The following is a 20,323-nucleotide window of genomic DNA, read 5'->3' as shown; positions in this document are numbered from 1 at the left end:
ATATTAAAGTCTGAGGATTTGAAGCAGGGGTTTAAAATGTGGTCACGTTCATTTAGTCTTCTTCCTATTGTTTAGGATCAGATCTTTATTCGCCATGGGCATAAACTGCGGGACAATTTACAAAATATGATTAGGTCTCCTTCCGTGCTCTGTGTGTCAATTTAGGTTTTGTGGTAGATAGTTTTAGCCAAGAGCTACCTACGTTAGAAATTTGTTATGAACTAAAGGATCAGCGGCAAGCCGGTAGCTAGGCTAAGTAAATTGTTAGAAGCTTATATAGAATTTCAAGATTTTTCTAGCAGTGTACCATTTGAACTTGTTGTAATGAGGAAAAGCTTGGTTAAATGAATAATTTGTTGTATGTTCCAAGTGCTAGTGATTTGTTGCCAAGAAAGGACGGTAGCAATGAAGGATAGGATCTTGATAGATATGGAATGTGAAGTTGATGTAGATGCCACCTTACATTGCTGGGGAACTCTTGGTTGCTATACTAAAGTAGTTTGAATGCAGGGCTTTCTTCTGGGAGCCCATTGCCTACCACTGCAGTTCTCATCTTTATCCCTATTGCGTTTGGGTGCCATCTCGTGTGGCTAAATGTATGCACAATGATGTGGGCGGTAGTAGTTTTCACAGCGCAGGATTCACGCCGATCTTCTGATTGCGCGCATACGGCGGCATGGGTGTTGGAAGGCTCACCTGCAACCTCCTTATCTAGCCATCTTTTAGTTGGAAATCTAGCTGGGGATTTCTTGCTACCCCTGCTTTTTGGAAGTGTATACTTCATTCCCGCTATACGTGGTATGGCATGTCTCGGAAATGGTTGAGCATATTCTTTTACCCTCCTTTTGGGAGTTTTGGGGAGAAAAGAAAAGAAAGGAAAATTTTAATGAGGAGGAAAAAGTGAAATTTGATTACGCCCAAAGAATAACGCGGCTATCGCAGTATATATTGGGGTGTCGATTCCACAGGGAGAAGGTAGGAACACTAAAAGGAACTACAAAACTAAAAAGAAATATCAAAGCAGTAAAATGTGATGTGAATGTTTAAAAGTAAATTGACAATTAGATTGTAGCAGTGAAAAGATGTGACCAGAATTAATGGCAGCAAAGCATCGGGAATTTCTCACTTGAATCAGGTAATTCCATTCATATTTGATCCATTGGATAACTCAATTAGAGATCATAGCACCAGATTCTCTAATTGGAGGATATAGCATTACAATCAAAATATTTAGTGGTAATTCTAGAAAATCATTCTCCTCTTTTAAAACCAAGGATTGTTATCCTTTTAGACTCAGATTCAAAGACAAAAATATACCCAATGGCAATATTTCAGCAAAAAATCACACTAACTGGATAAACAATCAAATCTAGATATAATCAAGCACCTCAACAATTCTATAGAAAAAGACATGGCTGAATCTATGAAAAGAATAGGTTCAAGATTATTCCAACACAAGAAAGATCTATTGATGAGAAATGATAAACAAAAATTGTATCAACATGAGAATCTATTACATAGATCAAATATAAATGAAACTACCATCATTCAAGCGAGTTCATCCCTAGCTTCACCAAAGAATTAGCTCTCCATAAATTTTTGGCTCCTCTTGATGATTTCTTTGTAATGCAGCCTTTTTTCTGTTTAGAACGGCGTGCTCCCCAAGTATATATATGATTTTGGGGCTAAAAACCCTAGGAAACACGACTTAGACACGTTTGCATGTGTTTTTCCGACTTTACCCTCGAGCACCAACGTCAGCATGAAGTTCGGGAGACTCTCCAGATCGCATCTGATCTTCAAATTTTATGTTCTTATAGTCATTTGAAATCTCTGGAAGTCTAGTTTCCAACAAAATTTGAATCATCTCAATTGGACTTCTGTAGCTCTCGAAATCATCAAAATACTACACAAAGGTCTGATCTGTCAGGGCCCAGGCTGGCGGTTTAGGGAAACCTAACTTTGCAACTTCATAACTTTCTCTCTGGAGCTCCAATTGACCTGATTCTTGATGCATATGAAACCTCAACATGTCTACTTCATCTCTACCAAGTTTCATTTCATTCGGACTGCAATGGGATATTCAATCTTCTTAACTCCATTCCTACAATAAAATCACCAAAATCAATTAAGACTTGGACACTTTGTGAAGTAAAGTTCAGATTAGAAAAATATCATAAAAATATCCAAATCATGCTTAAGTCTTAACAATTTAGCCTAAAGTGGTAGTGTTAAAAGGTACATTTTCATGCACCTATCACACCTCCCAACCAGCTTATTGCTAGTCCCTAGCAATTTAAGCGAAGAAAAAGAACGGACTATATCCAACCCAGTGTAGACAGCTTTTGCATGAGCTAAGCAATAATATTCAAGTATAACAAACAAAGTACTCGCAAGAGATCAACAATACTATCAAAATCAGTCCATCAAGAGCAACTCCCAGAATTCGTGTGTGTGTGTACTCTAAGCCGTAACCATCTTACCACCAACCCTGACACATACAACGTCGAGAACATTTCAAACAAAAGCTTCAACTCCATATCTCACAGGTATAATATTCAATAGTAGACTGGTGTAAGGGGTCTCTCTATGGAGTTGAGAAAGGGTGTTCACACAAATATATGAGAAGGCAAGTGTTCATGAACAAGCAACAAACAAGCATTGATCTTATGATAGGATCACCAACCATTGGGAACTCAACCATTCTTACCACAAACCCACTTAGGATCAAAAAGGTCAATAATAAAAGGTTGTAATGAGGCTAAAGTTAAGTAAAATAAAAATAATAAAAGGATGGATAAGAGAATTCAAAAGAACTTTCCAGTACATGCTAGAGGTCTTCACAAGATATAACATCAAGCACAACTTCCTCAAACCGCTTGTACCTTTTTTTTTTCTTTTCTCTTTTTTTTTTCCTTTTTTTTTCACGCTAGTCATACCATTTGGTTATTTCATCAACAACTTCATACTAGCATTTTGAACCTGTGACAAGCAGTTTGGGAACCAATAGAATCATTTTCAGAATGGAGATTAGAGCCTGAGACATTTTCAAGGCCTGTGGTAATAGAAAGCTGAAGCTGCTGGTGGAGTTGATTTGTTTCTTTGTTTCTTTCTTTTCTTTTTCTTCTTCTTTTTTTTTTTTTTAACACAACCTTTGGTTGCAATTATGGAGTCCATTTCAGCAAACCTGCCAGCACCAATGAGAAACCACCACAGTACATCCCCTTTCTTGTCTTCATTATTTGCGGACCAATTATTTATCATCCCTAGCATGTACTTGAAAGTGGAGGGGGGGGGGGGGGGGGGGTAAGGACATATGGGTTTACAAAGGAAAGGGTTCTTTTTTTTCGGCTCAAAATGGCTTCTAATGGATAAAACATGGGTTAGCTTGAAAGGCTCAAACGTTCATCCTAAATTGATTTTCATCATCTCCTAAGTATAATCAACCAACATACCACAAACTGTGCAATAAAAATTCCCAATAGAGCAACCAATTCAAAAAAATCAATGAACGCATGCCACAAGTCTCTGAACATGATGAACTCTCTCTCTCTCTAATACTCACCAATGCGTAAATACTTAAGTTTGAGAGTTCTCTAATTGTATGCATCGAACATCCATCAAACCACAAGGCTTAGATGCGTGCATAAAAAAAAAGAATTCAAAGGGTGTCTTAATAGTGTGACTAAGATAGAAAAATTGACTCCAGCAAAAATACTCTGTAATCATTTGTTTTTTCTTAAAGCAAATTCATGCAAAAACATATACACATGGGCTGCCCTCTCCCAACTAAAACATGACATTGTCCTCAATGTATGGAAATAAAAGCATAGAAAACAAAATAGGATAGAGGTCACCTGATTAGCGGAGCACAAATCCATGGTAAAAACAGGAAGCTGGCAAACCTGAAAATTAAACTAAGGAAACCAAACGAAATAAAACAAAACAAGCAAAAACAAAAACTAAAACAAAGACAAAATAAAGAAAAACAAAAAGAAACAAGGAAAAAGAGAAACGTACCTGCATGGGCATAGCATCACTGTTCGTAGACGGGGTTCATGAGAAGAATATCTTCCTCTACTGGAGCCTCTTTCTCAAGGACCGGCTTGAGTCTCTGGCCATTTACCTTAAACATCCGACCATCTCTAGGATCTTCTATCTCTACCGCTCCATTCTCAAATGTATGCTTTACCATAAAAGGACCAGTCCACCTAGATCGTAATTTACCAGGGTGTTTATGAAGCTATCCCTAAAATTTGAAGATCAGATACGATCTGGAGAGTCTCCGAACCTCATGCTGACGTTGGTGCTCGAGGGTAAAGTCGGAAAAACACTTTACTTCACAAAGTGTCCAAGTCTTAATTGATTTTGGTGATTTTATTGTAGGAATGGAGTTAAGAAGATTGAATATCCCATTGCAGTCCGAATGAAATGAAACTTAGTGGAGATGAAGTAGAGAAAAGTGTAGAATAAACTTTTATCTCCTCTTGTTTGGAAGTTTTAGAAGGAAAGATAAAGTATTTTTCTTCATCTTATTTGGAAGTTTGGAGAGATAAAAAAAAAAAAGCATACCTTTTTAACATTTTTACTAAAATATCCTTATTATAAAAAAGGCATGCTTATGGGTCGGGTCGGACCGCGTCATGAGTGACCGGGTCAGCTGAAAGTGCAGCTGTAGAGATGGAGCTCCGTAAAGGTGCAGCAGATGAGTATATAGAGATGGAGATGACATATGAAAGGTTAAAACAAAGGATGCCCTAGGATATATTTGTCCTTTTAATTTGGTACTTCTTTAATTTAAGGGTAAAATAGGTATTATAAATTTTTTTATTAAGTTTCAATTCCTTTCTCTCCAAATCCTCCCACTTATGGGAGGAAAGAAATGAGAGAATTGGAGCCTAAAATTTTTCCTCCGATTCCCTCATTTTCTTTTCCTTTTCCTTCACTAAAAAACTCCGAAACATCAAAATTTTTAACTTTTTCTTCCATTTCATTCTTTTCTCCTCAATTCTAAGTTTTCAAACGGAGTCTACCACATGCTTGGGCTGTTTGGACTGTAGCGAACCGGATGTATGGAGGCCAGCTTAGATTTGGGGCCTCTACATTGCTCATGTCGGGACTCGGGAGTTGGCTATGGCGAGCTCGAAATGATGCATTTTTTTTTTTTTTTGCTTCTTCCCATGTTCCCTGGGTTGCTCGCTGCTTTTGAGAACCCGAAAGGTGAGGGAGTGGTTGCAAGCCCCCGTGTGGAAAAGCCGAAGGCCCTGGGTACCCTCTAGCCCTCGATTGGGCTATGCTTCAGATTCGCTTGGGTACCCCTTCCCTGTGGTGTCCCTTGGTGGGGCAGCAAGGAGGGATAGCTTGCTCGCAGGGGGCGGCTTTCCTTTCTAACATCCTCTGAACCAGAGGTTGAGAAGCTATATGGGGGTCCCAGGTCTGGTTTGGTTTGGTTGGAGAGTTCTCGGGTTCTCTGCTGTGGTCATTAATTGGATTAATCGCTTATCACAGACCACAGCGGGCTATCATTTCTGTCTCTTGGAAATGGCTTTGTATGAATAGTCGCCTCTATTGTAAGCTGCATAAGATTTAGAAGTTCTGCTTGTATCTTCTGGTGGCCAGCCAGTCAGCTGACCTATTGACCTGACGCTAGGCATGAGCGACGTGGAAAAAGGGAAGTGAATTCTTAACAATAGAGATATCATGGAGTAACAGGTGCTAAACATTTCTAGTCAAGGAAGCTGCATCGATCTATATTTGACTATTGTTGAATAAGCATCCAACAACTCGGCTGAGCTCCAGAGGAACTTTTTTTTTCCACACTCATCCAAGCACGAACAGTGAATAAGCATAGCGTCACCTACTAATCCCCTTGCTGTTGGAACAGGTGTCAGACCTCATAACCCTAACTTAAAACATCACCCCTAGGTGATATAATCCTTTGTAATAATGGCACAAATTCTTTGAAACCAATTAATAACAGCGCTCAGATATAAGGAATAGACAAAGTAAATTTGTGCAGGAGATTAACTAACAAAAGAGGAGGGGCCTTAAGAACATCAATGGCGTGCACACATTTGACTCAGCAATGCGCCCAACAACTCCGCTGTACTCCAGAGGAACTTCATTTTTTTTTTCCCCTCACTCATCCAAGTACGAACAGTGAATAAGCATAGCGTCATCTACTAATCCCCTTGCTGTTGGAACAGGTGCAAGACCTCATAGGCCTAACTTAAAACACCATCCCCTCCAACTCCATTTTAAAAGCTGCACCCACCGCTATCACATCTCCTTTAAATCCCATAGTCTCCCATGCCTTCCCTCACAAGTCTCCCACTGGATTCCAAGCAAGAAGGCATGGAATTTCTCGCCTCCCTCATCCTCTCATCTCTCCTCCTCTCACCACCAGCACAAGCCACCACTCCATCAGGAACAATTCAGAGGACCACAAAGCAGCAGATCCTCGCGAGCATCCCTCCCGGCGCACACGAAAACACGGTTCCCTTCATTACCTCCCCCTCTGGCAAGTACACCGCGTACCTCCTCCGCCGGGAAACCGCCCCCGACGCCGGAGGCTTCGGCAACGACTTCTGCTACATCCAGGTCCAGGACACGAGCACGGAGCAGAGCATGTGGGAGTCGGAGTGCGCCCCTGTGAGCACTGCCAACACGTGCGCCGTCGTCTTCTCCGACAACGGGCTGGAGGTGTTCGACGGGAGCAACTCGGCCTGGGCCACGGAGCACGCAGAGTCAGCCGATGAGCATTTCTTGGAGACCCTGGAACTGGTGGACGAGGGTGACCTGTGGATCCGAGACAAGACAGGAGAGCTGGCATGGAAAGCGAGCGAGGACCCACGCGCAAACCAGGGCTGCGGGCTGCCCGGGTCGCCCGGGCTGGCGCCGGCGAGGCCTCCGTTTGCCGCTCCAGTTGGTGGTGATGACAACCTTCCGTTTGGGCAGCAGTCACAGGGTGGCCAGCAGCAGCTGCCGCAGCCGAGCACTCTTTCCACTCGGCAGGCGGAGCCCTCGGCCGGGGTGAGCCAGGCGTTCGGGTTCGGCGGCAACAATCCACTGCGGGACACCATTCCTTATGACAGTGGAAGCTCAAGAGGTTTCCAGTACTGGCTTGGGACGGCAGTGGCTCTCCACCTTGCTCATCTAGCTTATGGAATTTTCTGAAATGGTGTCATATATGGTTGAAAGTGTCCAGAAACTGCCTTCATATCGTTTCTCTTATTTGTAGTGTCTCTGTTTCCTAATTAAGCAAATGATCAAAGTTGTGTGTCAAGTAATACCGATATTATTCTAAACGGTTCCCTACTCTTATCTGGGTGGCACAAAATACTCACAAAGCGAATATCCAAGCTCAGGCCAAAGCCTATCTCGGCTTGGGCTATGCATAGTTATTCTTCAAAATGTTTAAAAATTTTGACTGACTTAACTCCTAATCTTGGTTCTGTATCCGCCTAATGGGCAGCCATCTCTTTAATGGGTGATCAACCTGATGAAGGAGAGGTTCAGAATAGAATCTACAACTTGCATTCTGAACGCATTACCTATGTTAAAATTAAATGAAGAATAGCATTACCAAAATAATCACCTAATATTTCAACTTGATCGGGTCATGGTTTTAAAAAAAAAAATTGATAATATAGCTTAATTTATTTTTGACTTGTCGATCTATCTGAATCATGAAAGACTTAGCAAGTTTCAGTCGAATTTTAATTTTTTTGTAATAATTTTTTAAATATATATCATTGTAAATATGAGAAATTATATGAATATTCTTGTAAGGTCGTGTACACCCTTATAATTTTTTTCTGCACCAATAAGGGTATTTTAGTCATTTTAATTTTAAGCCGTTTATTTTTTAAGGATGTTAGATGGTATGGGTACATATACAAAAAATAAAAAAAAGAAGGATATACGTATAAAGAATAATTTGACGAGGGTATTCATCCAGCTTCATATATTTAGAAGGGTATATATGTAAAAAAATTATATATATATAGAGAGCAATTGAAGGGTTTGGTTTCACCATGTTGAACTATTTCTCAAGATACCAAAAGCAGGATTGCCTCTGGAGCTTGTTTTCTCTAGAAATAACCTTGATGCTCTGAAGAAAGAAGGGTAAGCATGCTTACAAGAGATATTCTCAAATAACAATTACATTACGAATACTTCCTCAGCAGTGGAAACACGGCCAAGAACACTATCTTTTGAGAAGGGTAATTTTACAGGTTCGTGTGGAGAACCGATAAATTGGTGATCCTCTATAATTTGAGTGATTTTTGATACCATTTGATTGGTCAAATAAATTATCAAAGTAAACTAAAACGCAGAGGTATAGCAGAATATTGAACAAGAGAATTCTTTAGTAAAGGACGAAAGAATAGTTTGCTCCACGCAAACCACGCAGCCGTAAGGGCTTAGACAGGATGATCCACTGTCTCCCTACCTGTTCATCATTGCTGCTGGTTCTCCATGTAGAATGCTCAATGTTGCCGCTTTAACAAAAACTTTTGAGGGGCTTGAGGATCTTCGGATCGTGGGAGTATAAAAAAATCTTAGATAATACTTTGGCGTTCCTGAGGGCTGTCAATCAACTTCCGAAAGAGATCGGTCTCATCCCTTGGCCACAGATCAGAAGCTGGTATGATTGTCAATCATTCAAAATAGGGATCCAGCTGCGGCCACCGCCGTCTGCACCAGAGCCAGCCTCTGCCACCCTTCGCTGGCCTTCCTTCCTCTTCCGCTCGCTCTTTCTTTTTTTTCTCTTTCCTTCTTCTTCTCCTTCTCCTCTTCAGGCGACGGCGTCTCGATTTTTTTACCGAAACCATTCCGGTCCGCTGCCGGTATGGTTCATGATGCCCCGAACTAGGGGGTTCAGGACGGTTCCCCGATCTTACATGGATGTCTTTTTTCTTCTCACAAAATATGGGTTGGATGGAGTTCGGTTGATACAGAGTCTTGCTTCAATGGATGGCACAGCCTACAAATCCTATAAAATTTTAGCCCAATCATGTAGAAGTAACCGAACAGACCCGTCTTTGATTTTTTTTTCTCTCTCTTAAGGTAATCAACCATATGTAATTTATGAACTACTGAATATTATAAGAACACAAACTATTTCCTTCAAAAGAGAGAAAAAAAAAATATAATTCACAAATCCTTTAAAGAATTAAGGAACAAATAGATTACATGTCAACAACATCTTAGCTAAGAGAGACTGGTCGATTAGAATTAACCAACAAATCATCTCTTACATTATCCCTTCACTGAATCACTAAAAATAGTCGAAAGGTTTTCTTAAGGAAAAGAATTGGACGTAGGCCAATCCAAAATTATTAAAACAAAACAAGAGATATTACAAAAGTTAGCCCAGGCTAACCAACAGATATCAAAGACGCTACAAGTCTACAACTCAAGCGATTAAGGGGCACCGAGAACAAAATGCTGCCTCTTGATGGTCCAGTTGGAGAAGTAGAAGCAAAAGAATCTGGATCCTCTCCAGTTCAGCAACAGAGGAGTTTTCAGAAATCAATCCTCTTGGCTGATCGACATCTCCTTTCTCTGAAGTTTGGAATTGCCTTGTTAGCTCTGAAACTCGTTTAGATACAGTTGCAGTTTCCATGATTGGGTGATCTTTTTGTTGTTAATGTTTGAATACAAATTGCAATATGGTCTGTAATTTGCACTATTGCTCTCAGTTTATCATGTCTTATTTGGTAGTCGAGCTAGTTTGCCTAGATACTCTAGTTTATTCATGCTAGCTCGTTTCCACCTAGCATACAGCAAAGCCAACTAAATAAATTGCCTAAAGTGAATTAACAAGCTCAAGAAATTTATGTATGGATTTGGTCTCCGATGACCCTAATTTGGTTTAAGATTAATGCATTCTATGTCTGGGACTAGTCAACTCCACTAAATTCAACTGGAATGTACCTGCAGAAATGCAGAATAGAAGAAACCTCTGAAAATCTAATCTACAAGTCATAAGTGCATAAGGAAATTGTTTCAGTTAACAATTTGTGAAGCAAAGTTGTTTCATCCAATAATTTATAAAATAATGTTGAATATACTTCCTCTTATATTTTCTTTTCTGACTGATGTTTTTTAAGAAAGAAACTCGAGTAAGGAAAACTATCTTAGAAGGGCAAAACCTTAAATACGGGGCTAATACAAGGGTGCAAGTAACACTACCTTAGCGAACTGTTACTAGAAAAATTTGTTGGATAAAGTTCAGCTGTGGAACAAACATTGGACATGGCAATGTATGAGATGCGATCTTATAAGGAACATATCAAGGAAAAATTGTTTGCGTTTGTGCATCTCTCACACACAAACCACAGTCCAAAATCTGTATATTATTTTTATTTTATTAATGTTTTTTTCTAAGATATCCTTTTAGGAAATTGAAGGCTTCTTATTTTTAAGTTGCTGAATTTTTTCATATTTCCTAGTTAATGGTAATGATCGCGTGTGGAGATAAGTTGCCCAGAATTGCCATTTATTTTTTCGGTAAATGTCATGTTGAGTTAAATATAAGATTTCTGATAGTTCTCAAAATATTTGACAGGAAACTTGGAGCCATCTAAATTGATAACCTTGAAACAAATAATGCAAGCATCATCCGTGATGCTGAGAAAAGTGGCGAGAAGGATGTGATGTTGGCAGAGTTTAAGCTATATTTGAATGCCTACTTATCAGAATTGCCTTATTCTCCTGTCAGGTCTATGTAATAGCCTTCAACAATGAACATAGTGTTGATTTATGTCAAAAATTAATCCTCGTGCAGGAAAAGATGGCTGAATTTGATCAATCTATCCTTTTGGAAGCTCAAAACACAAGCCAAATAGGTCCTATCGAGAGAAATGCAATTGCCAAAATCATTGGCCTCTCTTTGGAAGGATTGTAATTGTAACACCAGGTGCGTCGGCAACTAGTGTTCTTGCAATTGGTAGATACCCAGGCATTAGCGTCCCTGCAGGATATGGAACAAACGGAGCTCCTCTCGGAATTTGTTTTGGTGGTGTTCAGAACCAAAGTTGATCGAGATAGCCTATGCTTTTGAGCAAGAGACAACTATTCCAAAAGCCTCCTTCCTTTGAGCCTACAATATCAGCATTCCAAGCATTGAATGAGTGGTGATTTGTACTGTCGAACAAATTTCTTTTTATGTCGTCAGTCTTTTTCAACATTTTGTTTGAATAAATGAATCATTTGAGAGTGGAACAATTTCATTCGCATAATCACATCAAGCTAGCCTGCTTTCATGGTTTTGAATTTTTTATTTAATATGTGCAATTTTGAATCTCCTTTGTTGGGTTTTTCTCTTGTTGCATATTCATATTACCATATCATGCTAGATTTTTTATTTCCTTAACCTGGTGATTTATGGTGAAGATTGAGCGTACAGTTTCTCCTATAACTGAGCAAAACAGTAGTGCTACACTATCGAATTTAATTCGACATTCTTTTGCAAGGTTTAACCTTCAGATTGGACAATAGATTTTTATATAGCTTTTTCACCTATGAAAATCATCTGATTCACAGAAAGAGTATAGGATCAAAGAGTAAAACAAAGAACAAAAGCTGCTTTGTGGCTTATATCAATATGCATGAAAAGTTTTGTTAACAACCAAGTCCTAAAAGAAAGTTAAAGATTAAAACAGTTTGTTATTTGTTCGATGCTCCCAGCAGTAGGATTAGTACATCTGAGTGCAATCCAACAGTAGGATTGGTACATCAAAGCATAATGTCAGCCGATGTCAATAAGTTAAACTAAGTTGGAGTAATAGTTAGATGACAGATCTATAGCTGTCCTTCTCACTTTGACAATAGGATGCTAACCATTCAACGCATAAAACCACCAATAGGATCTGCTTAGTGAATTTGTTACAACTTAGATTTTCCCTATTTCATGTTTTCCTAGTTCTAGTTCAAGTTTTAAAAGGCACCCATGACGTCCTATTGATGTTAGGCCCCTAGAGCAAATATTGATGTACTTGAAGCTTTTAGAGATCAACCAATAATGTTCCGAATGTGTTACAACTAAGATTTTCCCTGTTTCATGTTTTCCTAGTTCTAGTCAAGTTTAAAGGGCACCCATCAATGTTAGGACCCTAGAGCAAATATTGATGTACTTCAAGCTTTTAGAGACCAACCAGTAATGTTCTGAATTTGTTAAATTTTTCCTGTTTCGTGTTTTCCTAGTTCTAGTCAAGTTTAGAGGGCACCCATCGATGTCAAATATTGATGTACTTGAAGCTTTTAGAGATTAACAAACAGTGTTCTTTCTCTCTCTTTGGGACCTCTCCCAAATTTTTATGTGGCGAGACATTGCATGAGAGAATGGTGCCATGCTACTTTTCCAGACTTTGTACTGATGCGAGTGCAGGAGTCTTCCACCAACGCCTTTGGAAGGACTGAAGGTGCAAGTGGAAAGTTCAATAAGAAGAGAAGGCGTGAAGTCTTCTTGATATCCTTTCAAGCTTTGCTGGTGAAAATTCTAAAAACTTTATTCTTTTTTTATTCACTACCCCATATATTTTAATGTTTAATTACTTCCATCTAGTTTTTTCTATCTGCTACTTGATACATGCTACAGGCCAAAGGACCTTTTGATCCCACAGCCTGCATTACTCACTTAAAATGACATGAAAATATGGGACCTTTTCACATTAAACTGCCGATAATTGTACAATTAGAACAATGTTAAAGTGAAGTTCAAGTACTACCATCAACTATGGTCCATCATTCTCACAATGCCTCTTGACCCTTCTAAAGAATTACTCGACGCCCTACACTCCACTATCCATTCTACAGTCCACACAAAGACTGACACTTTTTTCTTTTTCATTTTCCATGTAGTGCTGTTGCATACAACATTCCAGTCAAGATTAGAATGGGTATGGCACCCCATAACAAGTGAGACCAACCACTTATTGGACCAGAGAAAAGAGCTGATCTCATGGAAAGTATGACATCGTCCTAATTCTGAGAGATTGTTTTTTAAGATTCTAGGAATAAAAATTGTTCATGCGGGTTTTCAAGTTGTAATGTAACTCTCGGACATCATATTAATGAGTCCCTCAATTTGTATGAGGGTTCCACCATGCAGTCATCAGAGACGAGGAGGCAAGCAGCCATAGATGGGGTAAGGAATGATAACCAGGAGAGGATCGATGGAAGAGAGAGCAAGAGAGGCATGAGGTGAGAATAGAGGAAAGATTGCAGGGAGGCAAGGGCCAAGTTTAGGAGTAATTAATTCCCAAAGAACTTTGATTGATGGAACTGGCTAGATCATAGTTATATTCAACCTCTACCAGCAAGTATACAATTCTGCAAACAGAGCCCTATGATCACAAGTATACAGAATTAAAAATTGTTTTATTGGATTAGGGCCTGTTCTGACCCCTATTCCAGTCCCATCTTTCTGCCAAACAGGGCTCATGAGTTATATTTTGCATGAAAATTGTCTAAAGAATCGCCAGTTTAATAATATATTAGTTCAGAAAATCTTTAATCCCCTAAGAACTGAATCTAAGATCAGTATTAAAGATTTATATGCGCATGTCATGACAGCGACATCAAGAATCTAATATAATTGTAGAGACTTACCTAGGAATTCTTTTAGTTAACAACCTCCATGGCCCATTTAACTAAAGGTAAAATTTGGTTTTGCCTAAAATAGGCCTAGTCTGACCCTTCATTTTCTGTTGCCAAAAACAGGCCCATGGTCCTATTTTGCACGGAAATAAAGTAGTCTACAAAGTATCATTGATAACCTATTACGTTAGGAAAACTTTTAATACCTTTAAGACCGAGTCTTAGGCCAGACTTGAAGTGAAGCCTTGACAGCAAGAAGCTCATGTTGCTTTCAACTTCCTTTATTCTAGTTAATGTCTCTCAGTAGAAATTCAAGGTGATGATCTCCAGGCATTTAACTGGGGTCTCTACTACTCTTTCATTTGCCAGTTAATAGTAGTTACAGCTATTAGCCCATATATTCCTTAAATTTCCTGTCCTAAATCTGTTCCATTTCACATCTCAATCCTAATTAATTGAATCTAGAACTTTTAAAAATATATAGTCTGAAACAAAAAAACACTAGCTTAAAACCACTTAACAAGTCATTTTATACAAATCCAGAAAAGTCCAACAACATTTATTTTACATCCTAAACCTTCAAGTATCTAGTTCAACCTTCTACCAATTATACTAGTATATAATTCCTAAATCCAAATCCCAATACATGCATGCCTAAGCGCTTTCCCACATCAATTCGGTTGAAAGTTTTTTCCTGTGACATTGTGATGTAAAATCAAAAAATTCAAAAAGAGCAAAATTACTAAGGAAAGATTGGTTTGAAATACTAAATGCTCCATTCATCTTTTTCTCAATCTTACCTTTGTTCTTCTTAAAAAAAAAAGAATTTCCACACCTCCAAAGAGAAAGAACAGATGAACTTTCATTTATCCTTAAACTCTCATCCACCTTGAGTATCTTTAAAAGGTAGCCATATGGCTGCAATGACTTGATAAGCATCATATGCACATTGCCTCTTTGAAATTCAAAGACACCATTCTAGTCAGATATACAGAACTCATTCCAGGCCATATAATGTTATATTCCAGGTGGTAGTTTTTGTCGATATATAAATAGATCAGAAGAGACCCAATCATATGGTGTTAACATGGTCGTTGAGTAAAGCTTCAGAAAACCCCTAAACAGTTGGTCATCAATAATGATAGAACAAGCAAACTTCCAAACTGTCGTTCAACTTAGAAATTGTACCACTTGTTATATCCTAGACAAAACAGAACCAGGGGGAAATATTTATATAGGATTAACAGATATTGCTTGTGCAAAAGTTCAAGAAGAGCTCAATAATTCAGAGAATCAAACACTAAAGCTTATCATTTATCATTCCAGTGCATTGTTTCAAGAGAATTTGCCCTCAAAGGCACGAAGCGAAAATCAAGCAGTTTCTCCTAAGTAAGCTCTGATGAAATAGAGAACCACTAAGTCATCTAACAGACTGTTATACCCTTTTAAAAGCATAAAGAAAAGTAAAAGTGCCACACAGAAGCTAGGTTTTACTCACAGTTCATGCCAAAAGCACATAGCCAATCTTTTGGCATTTCTTGCAAGTTCTGTTCAGCAGCTTCTCATGTTACCAAGCCTAGCTGACCTGCTACATAGACTGAGAAGAACCAAACAGCATTCTCTTGACATTTCTGAAAATGGGGACAAGTGCAAGCAGTGCTATCTGAAGCTGTTCTGAGCTATTCAACCGGATACCAATTTGCCCAGTCCCCCTGTTGCTCAGGTTTGCATGGCCAATCACATTAGTTCCTCTTCCTATGGGAATCTGAGACTGAACATTGCAGCCAATTGCCAGGTCCCCATGCCAATCAACAACAGAGAGTGCAAGAGTGGACACAGTCCGTCCTATCGGATAGTCTTTGTCCCTTAAAGTTGCCTCCAGACGGCCTCCATAAGCTACATCACCTCGACCAGTCATTGCACCACCACTCATGAGCAATCTGAACCGCTTGTTAATTACCAGTTTGTCTTCAATCTTCAGGCCAGCTGACATTGTATCCCCTAGGAGGGTAACTGAAAGTCCAGCTGCTGTGTTGTTTCGTTTAAAATTATTAATCCTTGTTTCACCGCGTAATGTGTAGGCCATATCCTTCCCAACACTCTGCATATCCAAGCCTAATGAAGTTGCTTTCCCTTCACCATGCTTAATTGAACTTGCCAGCTCCATCTGAAGAGTGCATTCCTTCTTATCCTTTGTGAGCTGGCCAGAAACGGATAATGGGATCTTATCTTTCACTATGAATAACCTTTCAACATTCAGACCCTCGTAACCAACATCATGATCCCAACCCTGAGTTTCCAGCACAGGTCTGACAAGCCATTGGCTGGAAGAATCAAGAAAACGGTAGCGGTGGCTAGGATTATCAGAATCAAAAGAAGTAGGCAGCACCAAATCTGGCATGGGTACAGGAACAGATGCAGGACCACTGCTTTCATCTTCTAAGTTCTCATTGTCAAAATCATTTGGTAGATCCTTAGCTGCCTCTGCCATTTTCTTCCTTAGCTTCCTTAGCTTCTTCTCCTCTTTTAACTGCTTTTTATAGAAGAGCCTCTCTCTGTAGTCCAGCTCCTCAAAATATGCCTTCTTCTGTGCTCTGCTCAGTTTTGCCAATTGTGATTTTGTGAGCCGCTTGAATGGTGGCAACTCATCATAATCTGTTTCGTCATCTGAGTCAGATTCCTCATCTAAATCCTCCCCCAAGGTATCATCACCACCAAACTGCTCCTCTGGCAACTTTAGTTCGGGTCTTGACTGGAGAAGAGAAGACAGCAGGAAAGGCAATGGAGGAGCTCTTGCACGAGATCCAAAAGGTTTACCAGGTGGACTGTCCTGCAACTTCAGAAGCATGTTTGCCTCTGCCAAAATTTTTGAAGCAAATGAAAGTAACAATAGTTGTGGCTTCCAAACTTGACCATTCGGCAAGACCCTCTGGCCAGCCCTATTCGTCCTGCATGCTGAGTGGTTTTCCACCAAGGAAACTGGGTTCATGAGCCGCACATCACCGGCAGCTTGTCGGATTGCTTGCTGAACTACATGGGACCGCTGTGTCACAAACATCTCATAGCTCAAAGGACTGCCATTTGGGCCATCAGGTGGAGCAGAAGCAGCATGAGTTAGAACAACAATAGCATTGAACCAAATGGATGCTCCAAATATGTCAGTTATAGTCCGTAAGAGTGGTACATCCCCATGATCCCTGCTCTGCATATCCAACCGATCAAAGTAAAGAACAATATCTGGAGGAGTCTTACTGATGAACTTCTTCACCGAGTGGAGAATATTCTCATTTCGACGCTGATCTGAAGAAGAAGAGGAAAGTCCAGGTGTATCAATAACCCTAACCTTGATTCCTTGAACCATCCCTTCTATTTCCTGAACTTTCTTAGTACCTGGTTGGAAGGCATCTGTCTGCAACTTAACCGCATCAAAAATTGAATTGATGGTAGCGCTCTTACCCACCCCCGTCTTCCCTATGACCATGATTGTACAAGAGAAGTCAAGGGGCTCCTGTCCAGCTGCCTCAAGCTGCTCCGCCATAACACTAGCTTGGTCAAAGCTGAATACACCAGGCCGATTTGTGTTTCTTCTGAGTTGCTCAGCTAGCCCAAGCCTGTATAGAACTTGTGCAACAACTACATTGTGTGGTGTTTGGCCAAGCCTGTGAGCAAGACGCAGGAACTTAACCCGGATCATCTGGAGCTTTTCACGAGTCTCATCATTCTCTTCTGCATCATCATTAACAGGCTCCTCAGAATGCTGAGATTGCCTTCGCGGAGCAGATGCATTTGCCCTGGGTTGCTGAAGAGAGCGAGCAGAAGGTTCCAGTAAGGGAGCAGAAGATCCAAGGCCAGCAGGACGGGATGGCAAAGAGGTCCCACCTGAATTCTCAAAATGTGAAATAACGGATGGTGCTTGCTGACTATAACTTTTCTTGTTGTCATCATCTGTAGAACCTGCGTCACCTAAACCTTCTACCAATACAGATTGCTTTCCGACATCTTTGATAACCCCAGACTTGCTGTCAGAGCTAGGACTCTGTTCGCTGCCTTCCTTTGGGTGCTCTCGAATTCCATCTGTGATAGGAGAATTGGTGGATTCATCTTCCTTTACCACAGAAGCAAGTGCCTCAGCTACAAACCCATTATCCATTTTAGAAGGACCTTCTTCACTCTGCTGATTTACAGTCTGCTCATGGGGAAAGGTACTTGAGCGGACTGAAACATCCTGAATCTGATCAACCCCATCATCATGTGGAATATGTTCCTTTGAGTCAGTTCCGCAGCTCACACTGTTCTTATCCAAAATCTCCTCGAGTGATCCTCCATTTTCAGGCGTTTCATAAACAGCTAAATGCGGCCCATCTGATATCACCGCATCAAGCTCCCCATCATTCGAATTCTCATCAACAAATTCTTCTTTGCTATCCTCAAGAATCAATTCTCCATCATTCACAGGAATAGAAGAAACTTCTACCCCATCTCCAACCTTTTCACTGATCACACCATCTGCTTCCACACCATTCAATTCAGTAGGCATGGTTTCTTTCCTATCTTCTACTTGTTTGAGAGGAAGAGAATGATCTGACTCTGCAGAAGCTTCCATCTCCGTTGCCCCTTTCTCTTCAGGACTCTGATCATTTACTTGGACATCAATTGACTCATCAAACTTCTCAGAAAAACTTGCTTCTTGTTTCTCAGAACTCTGATCATTGAGCAAAGCATCTGTCGACCCATCAAAATTCTCGGTACCAACCGTTTCCTGTTCATCAGCATTCCGATCATTCACCTGCATATCTACTGCTTCATCATACTTCTCCGGAGCAATCGTTTCCTGTTCGTCAGGACCCCCAACCCCATCCCCGTTCCCGCATCGAGGTACTTCCGCAATCCCCCCTCCATTTACAGCAAAATCTTGCGAATCAGAACGCTCCGGTTGTGGCGGCTCGATGGCCTCCTCAAAAATCTCGTTTTCTTCAGAATCCCTCGCTTCATCCTTCGGCCCGGCGGAACCGCCACCAACTCCATCCACCGATTCGAGCGGCGAAGCCCCATCCTCGAAAGCCATCTTCATCTCTTCCAACCGATTCGCCCCGTTTTCCATCAGACTTCAAAGATCCAGCACCTCAAAATCCTAGACTAAGCCGCAGGCCAAAAGGACCTAATTTCCAAGAAATTACTAAATCAAATACCATAAATAACACAAATACTCAAACAAAAAAGATTAAAAGATAGCAGGATGATTGAATCAAGAGCGCATAGCCACTTGATAAGGTGCAAAATCCGTCTCAAAATAAGCAAATGTTCGGATCAAAACGTGTTCGAAGATCTAGGGTTTCCGTCGATGAATTCGAAGAATATTAAATTCAGATTAAATAGGGGGAAGAGGGCGACGAACCTGGCGATAGAAAACGAGATCAAAACCCTAACTATTTCCTCCTTCCGCCGTTCGAAATCCTCGCAGTCTTAGAAACGGGAAAAGGTCTGCTACGCCTCCATTCGCTATCGATCTTGATTTGTACTTGCAATCTAATGGAAGAAGCGAGGAAAAATAAAGATAGAAAGGGAGATGGACGGATGAAAACGAAGGAAGCAGGGATCGGACGGGCGAGACGAGGGGCTTCGCCTCCTTCGGCTTCGTGGGATACGCCCAAAGAAGACGGCAAGGACAAAAGAAACGAGTGAGAAAATGTGGGGTTGGTGCCGTGGTCCAGGGAGCGTCATACGGTCCACAGTTTGTCTGATTTGGGCCTGGGCCGTGGCCCATTTCCAGCCCAGCACCATTATAATCATCTGGTTGTCTACCCATCAACACTTTTCCTAATTTGTTTGTAGTACCATCCGCTTCATTTGAAATTATTTTCTTTACAGTCTATCAGCTCATAATTCCGTAATTCAACCTTTTAACCAGAAATAAAGCCTATGTTGCCAACTAAACCGAAAGAGTAACCTAAGAATAAAACCTCTTTTCTTTTTCTAGAAAAGAAGGCCGAAGGGTTCGTACTTTTGCTTTCAACCCAAGAAAATAATCTCCCCGGAATCCGGGCCCGGTTAGTTATTTAGGAAGAAATAGTGAAGGTCCGTAGAGCAACCAGTCCACTTGACTCCCGCGTTGTAAGGATGCTTGGATGTCACTGCCTTTCCAAAAAGGGAGGAGGAGAGGCGTTCTAACTCTGCCGTCATTAAAAAATTTGTATATATCGCTATCGGAAAACTTCAGAATGGAGGTGGTTCTATCCATCTTAGCTATGAGTTTGTTCTGATTAAGCCTGAAACATCGCTGGTGCCCTGCGTTTGAATTACCAATTTTTCATACCAATATTGTATAGTCAACGCCTGGACAATCAGGATGTACAGAACATCTTAGCTATGAGTTCTAAAAAGAAAAACACGATTTTCACTATGATAATTTATTTATTCTATTGTGTATAGTTTATTTTTTTACTTAGTAATTCCTACAATGGCTTCCAATGTTCTGACTACCCAACTTTTTGGGTTAGGACTGGATTATACATGAACCTGATCCGACCTGACCCGTTGGGTTAGAAATTTTAGTAATGGACCCAATCTGACCCGATCTTCTATTGGATTGGGTTTGGGTCCAATATTAGAATCCGAACAAGGAACCAGATTAGGTTGGGATCACTCATGGCTCAGTCCGACCCAACCCATTTGTATTCCTAACTCTTAGGTACAACTTATATAAGATATGTACAAT

The 20,323-nt window shown here is 40.4% G+C and overlaps 2 protein-coding genes across 4 annotated transcripts; one reads left to right on the top strand and one right to left on the bottom strand.

The window, feature by feature from the left end:
- The first annotated feature begins 6,113 nt into the window (after positions 1–6,113).
- Positions 6,114–7,319, top strand: LOC103706202 (uncharacterized). Its single transcript, XM_008790241.6, has one exon. It carries the CDS (start codon positions 6,310–6,312, stop codon positions 7,174–7,176), a length of 867 nt encoding a protein of 288 aa, XP_008788463.4. The 5' UTR covers positions 6,114–6,309; the 3' UTR covers positions 7,177–7,319.
- Positions 7,320–8,784: 1,465 nt separating this feature from the next.
- TOC120 (translocon outer complex protein 120) lies at positions 8,785–19,482 on the bottom strand. 3 transcript variants are annotated; one of them, XR_015976689.2, is made up of 3 exons: positions 19,004–19,267; positions 15,107–18,766; positions 8,785–8,989 (listed from the first exon to the last, which is right to left on the bottom strand). XR_015976689.2 is itself a non-coding variant. In XM_008790159.6 (2 exons), exon 2 carries the CDS (start codon positions 18,707–18,709, stop codon positions 15,197–15,199), a length of 3,513 nt encoding a protein of 1,170 aa, XP_008788381.4. In that variant the 5' UTR covers positions 18,710–18,766; positions 19,004–19,482; the 3' UTR covers positions 14,893–15,196. The 3 variants fall into 3 exon arrangements, 1 of the variants encoding a protein (XP_008788381.4); XR_015976688.2 differs by lacking the exon at positions 8,785–8,989 and adding an exon at positions 10,741–11,110; XM_008790159.6 differs by lacking the exon at positions 8,785–8,989 and having other exon boundaries at positions 14,893–18,766; positions 19,004–19,482.
- Positions 19,483–20,323: the final 841 nt, after the last annotated feature.

This window comes from Phoenix dactylifera, chromosome 3 (genome assembly GCF_051530095.1).
Source record: "Phoenix dactylifera cultivar Ajwa chromosome 3, Ajwa_hap1_PhDact_Kaust_v1.1, whole genome shotgun sequence".
Taxonomy (NCBI): domain Eukaryota; kingdom Viridiplantae; phylum Streptophyta; class Magnoliopsida; order Arecales; family Arecaceae; genus Phoenix; species Phoenix dactylifera.
Note: the sequence above shows the minus strand (reverse complement) of the source record. Positions and strands in the feature narration are given on the sequence as shown.

Coding starts and splice junctions, on each gene's coding strand:
- LOC103706202 (XM_008790241.6), top strand. CDS start 6,310: ATGCCTTCCCTCACAAGTCTCCCACTGGATTCCAAGCAAGAAGGCATG.
- TOC120 (XM_008790159.6), bottom strand. CDS start 18,709: ATGGAAAACGGGGCGAATCGGTTGGAAGAGATGAAGATGGCTTTCGAG.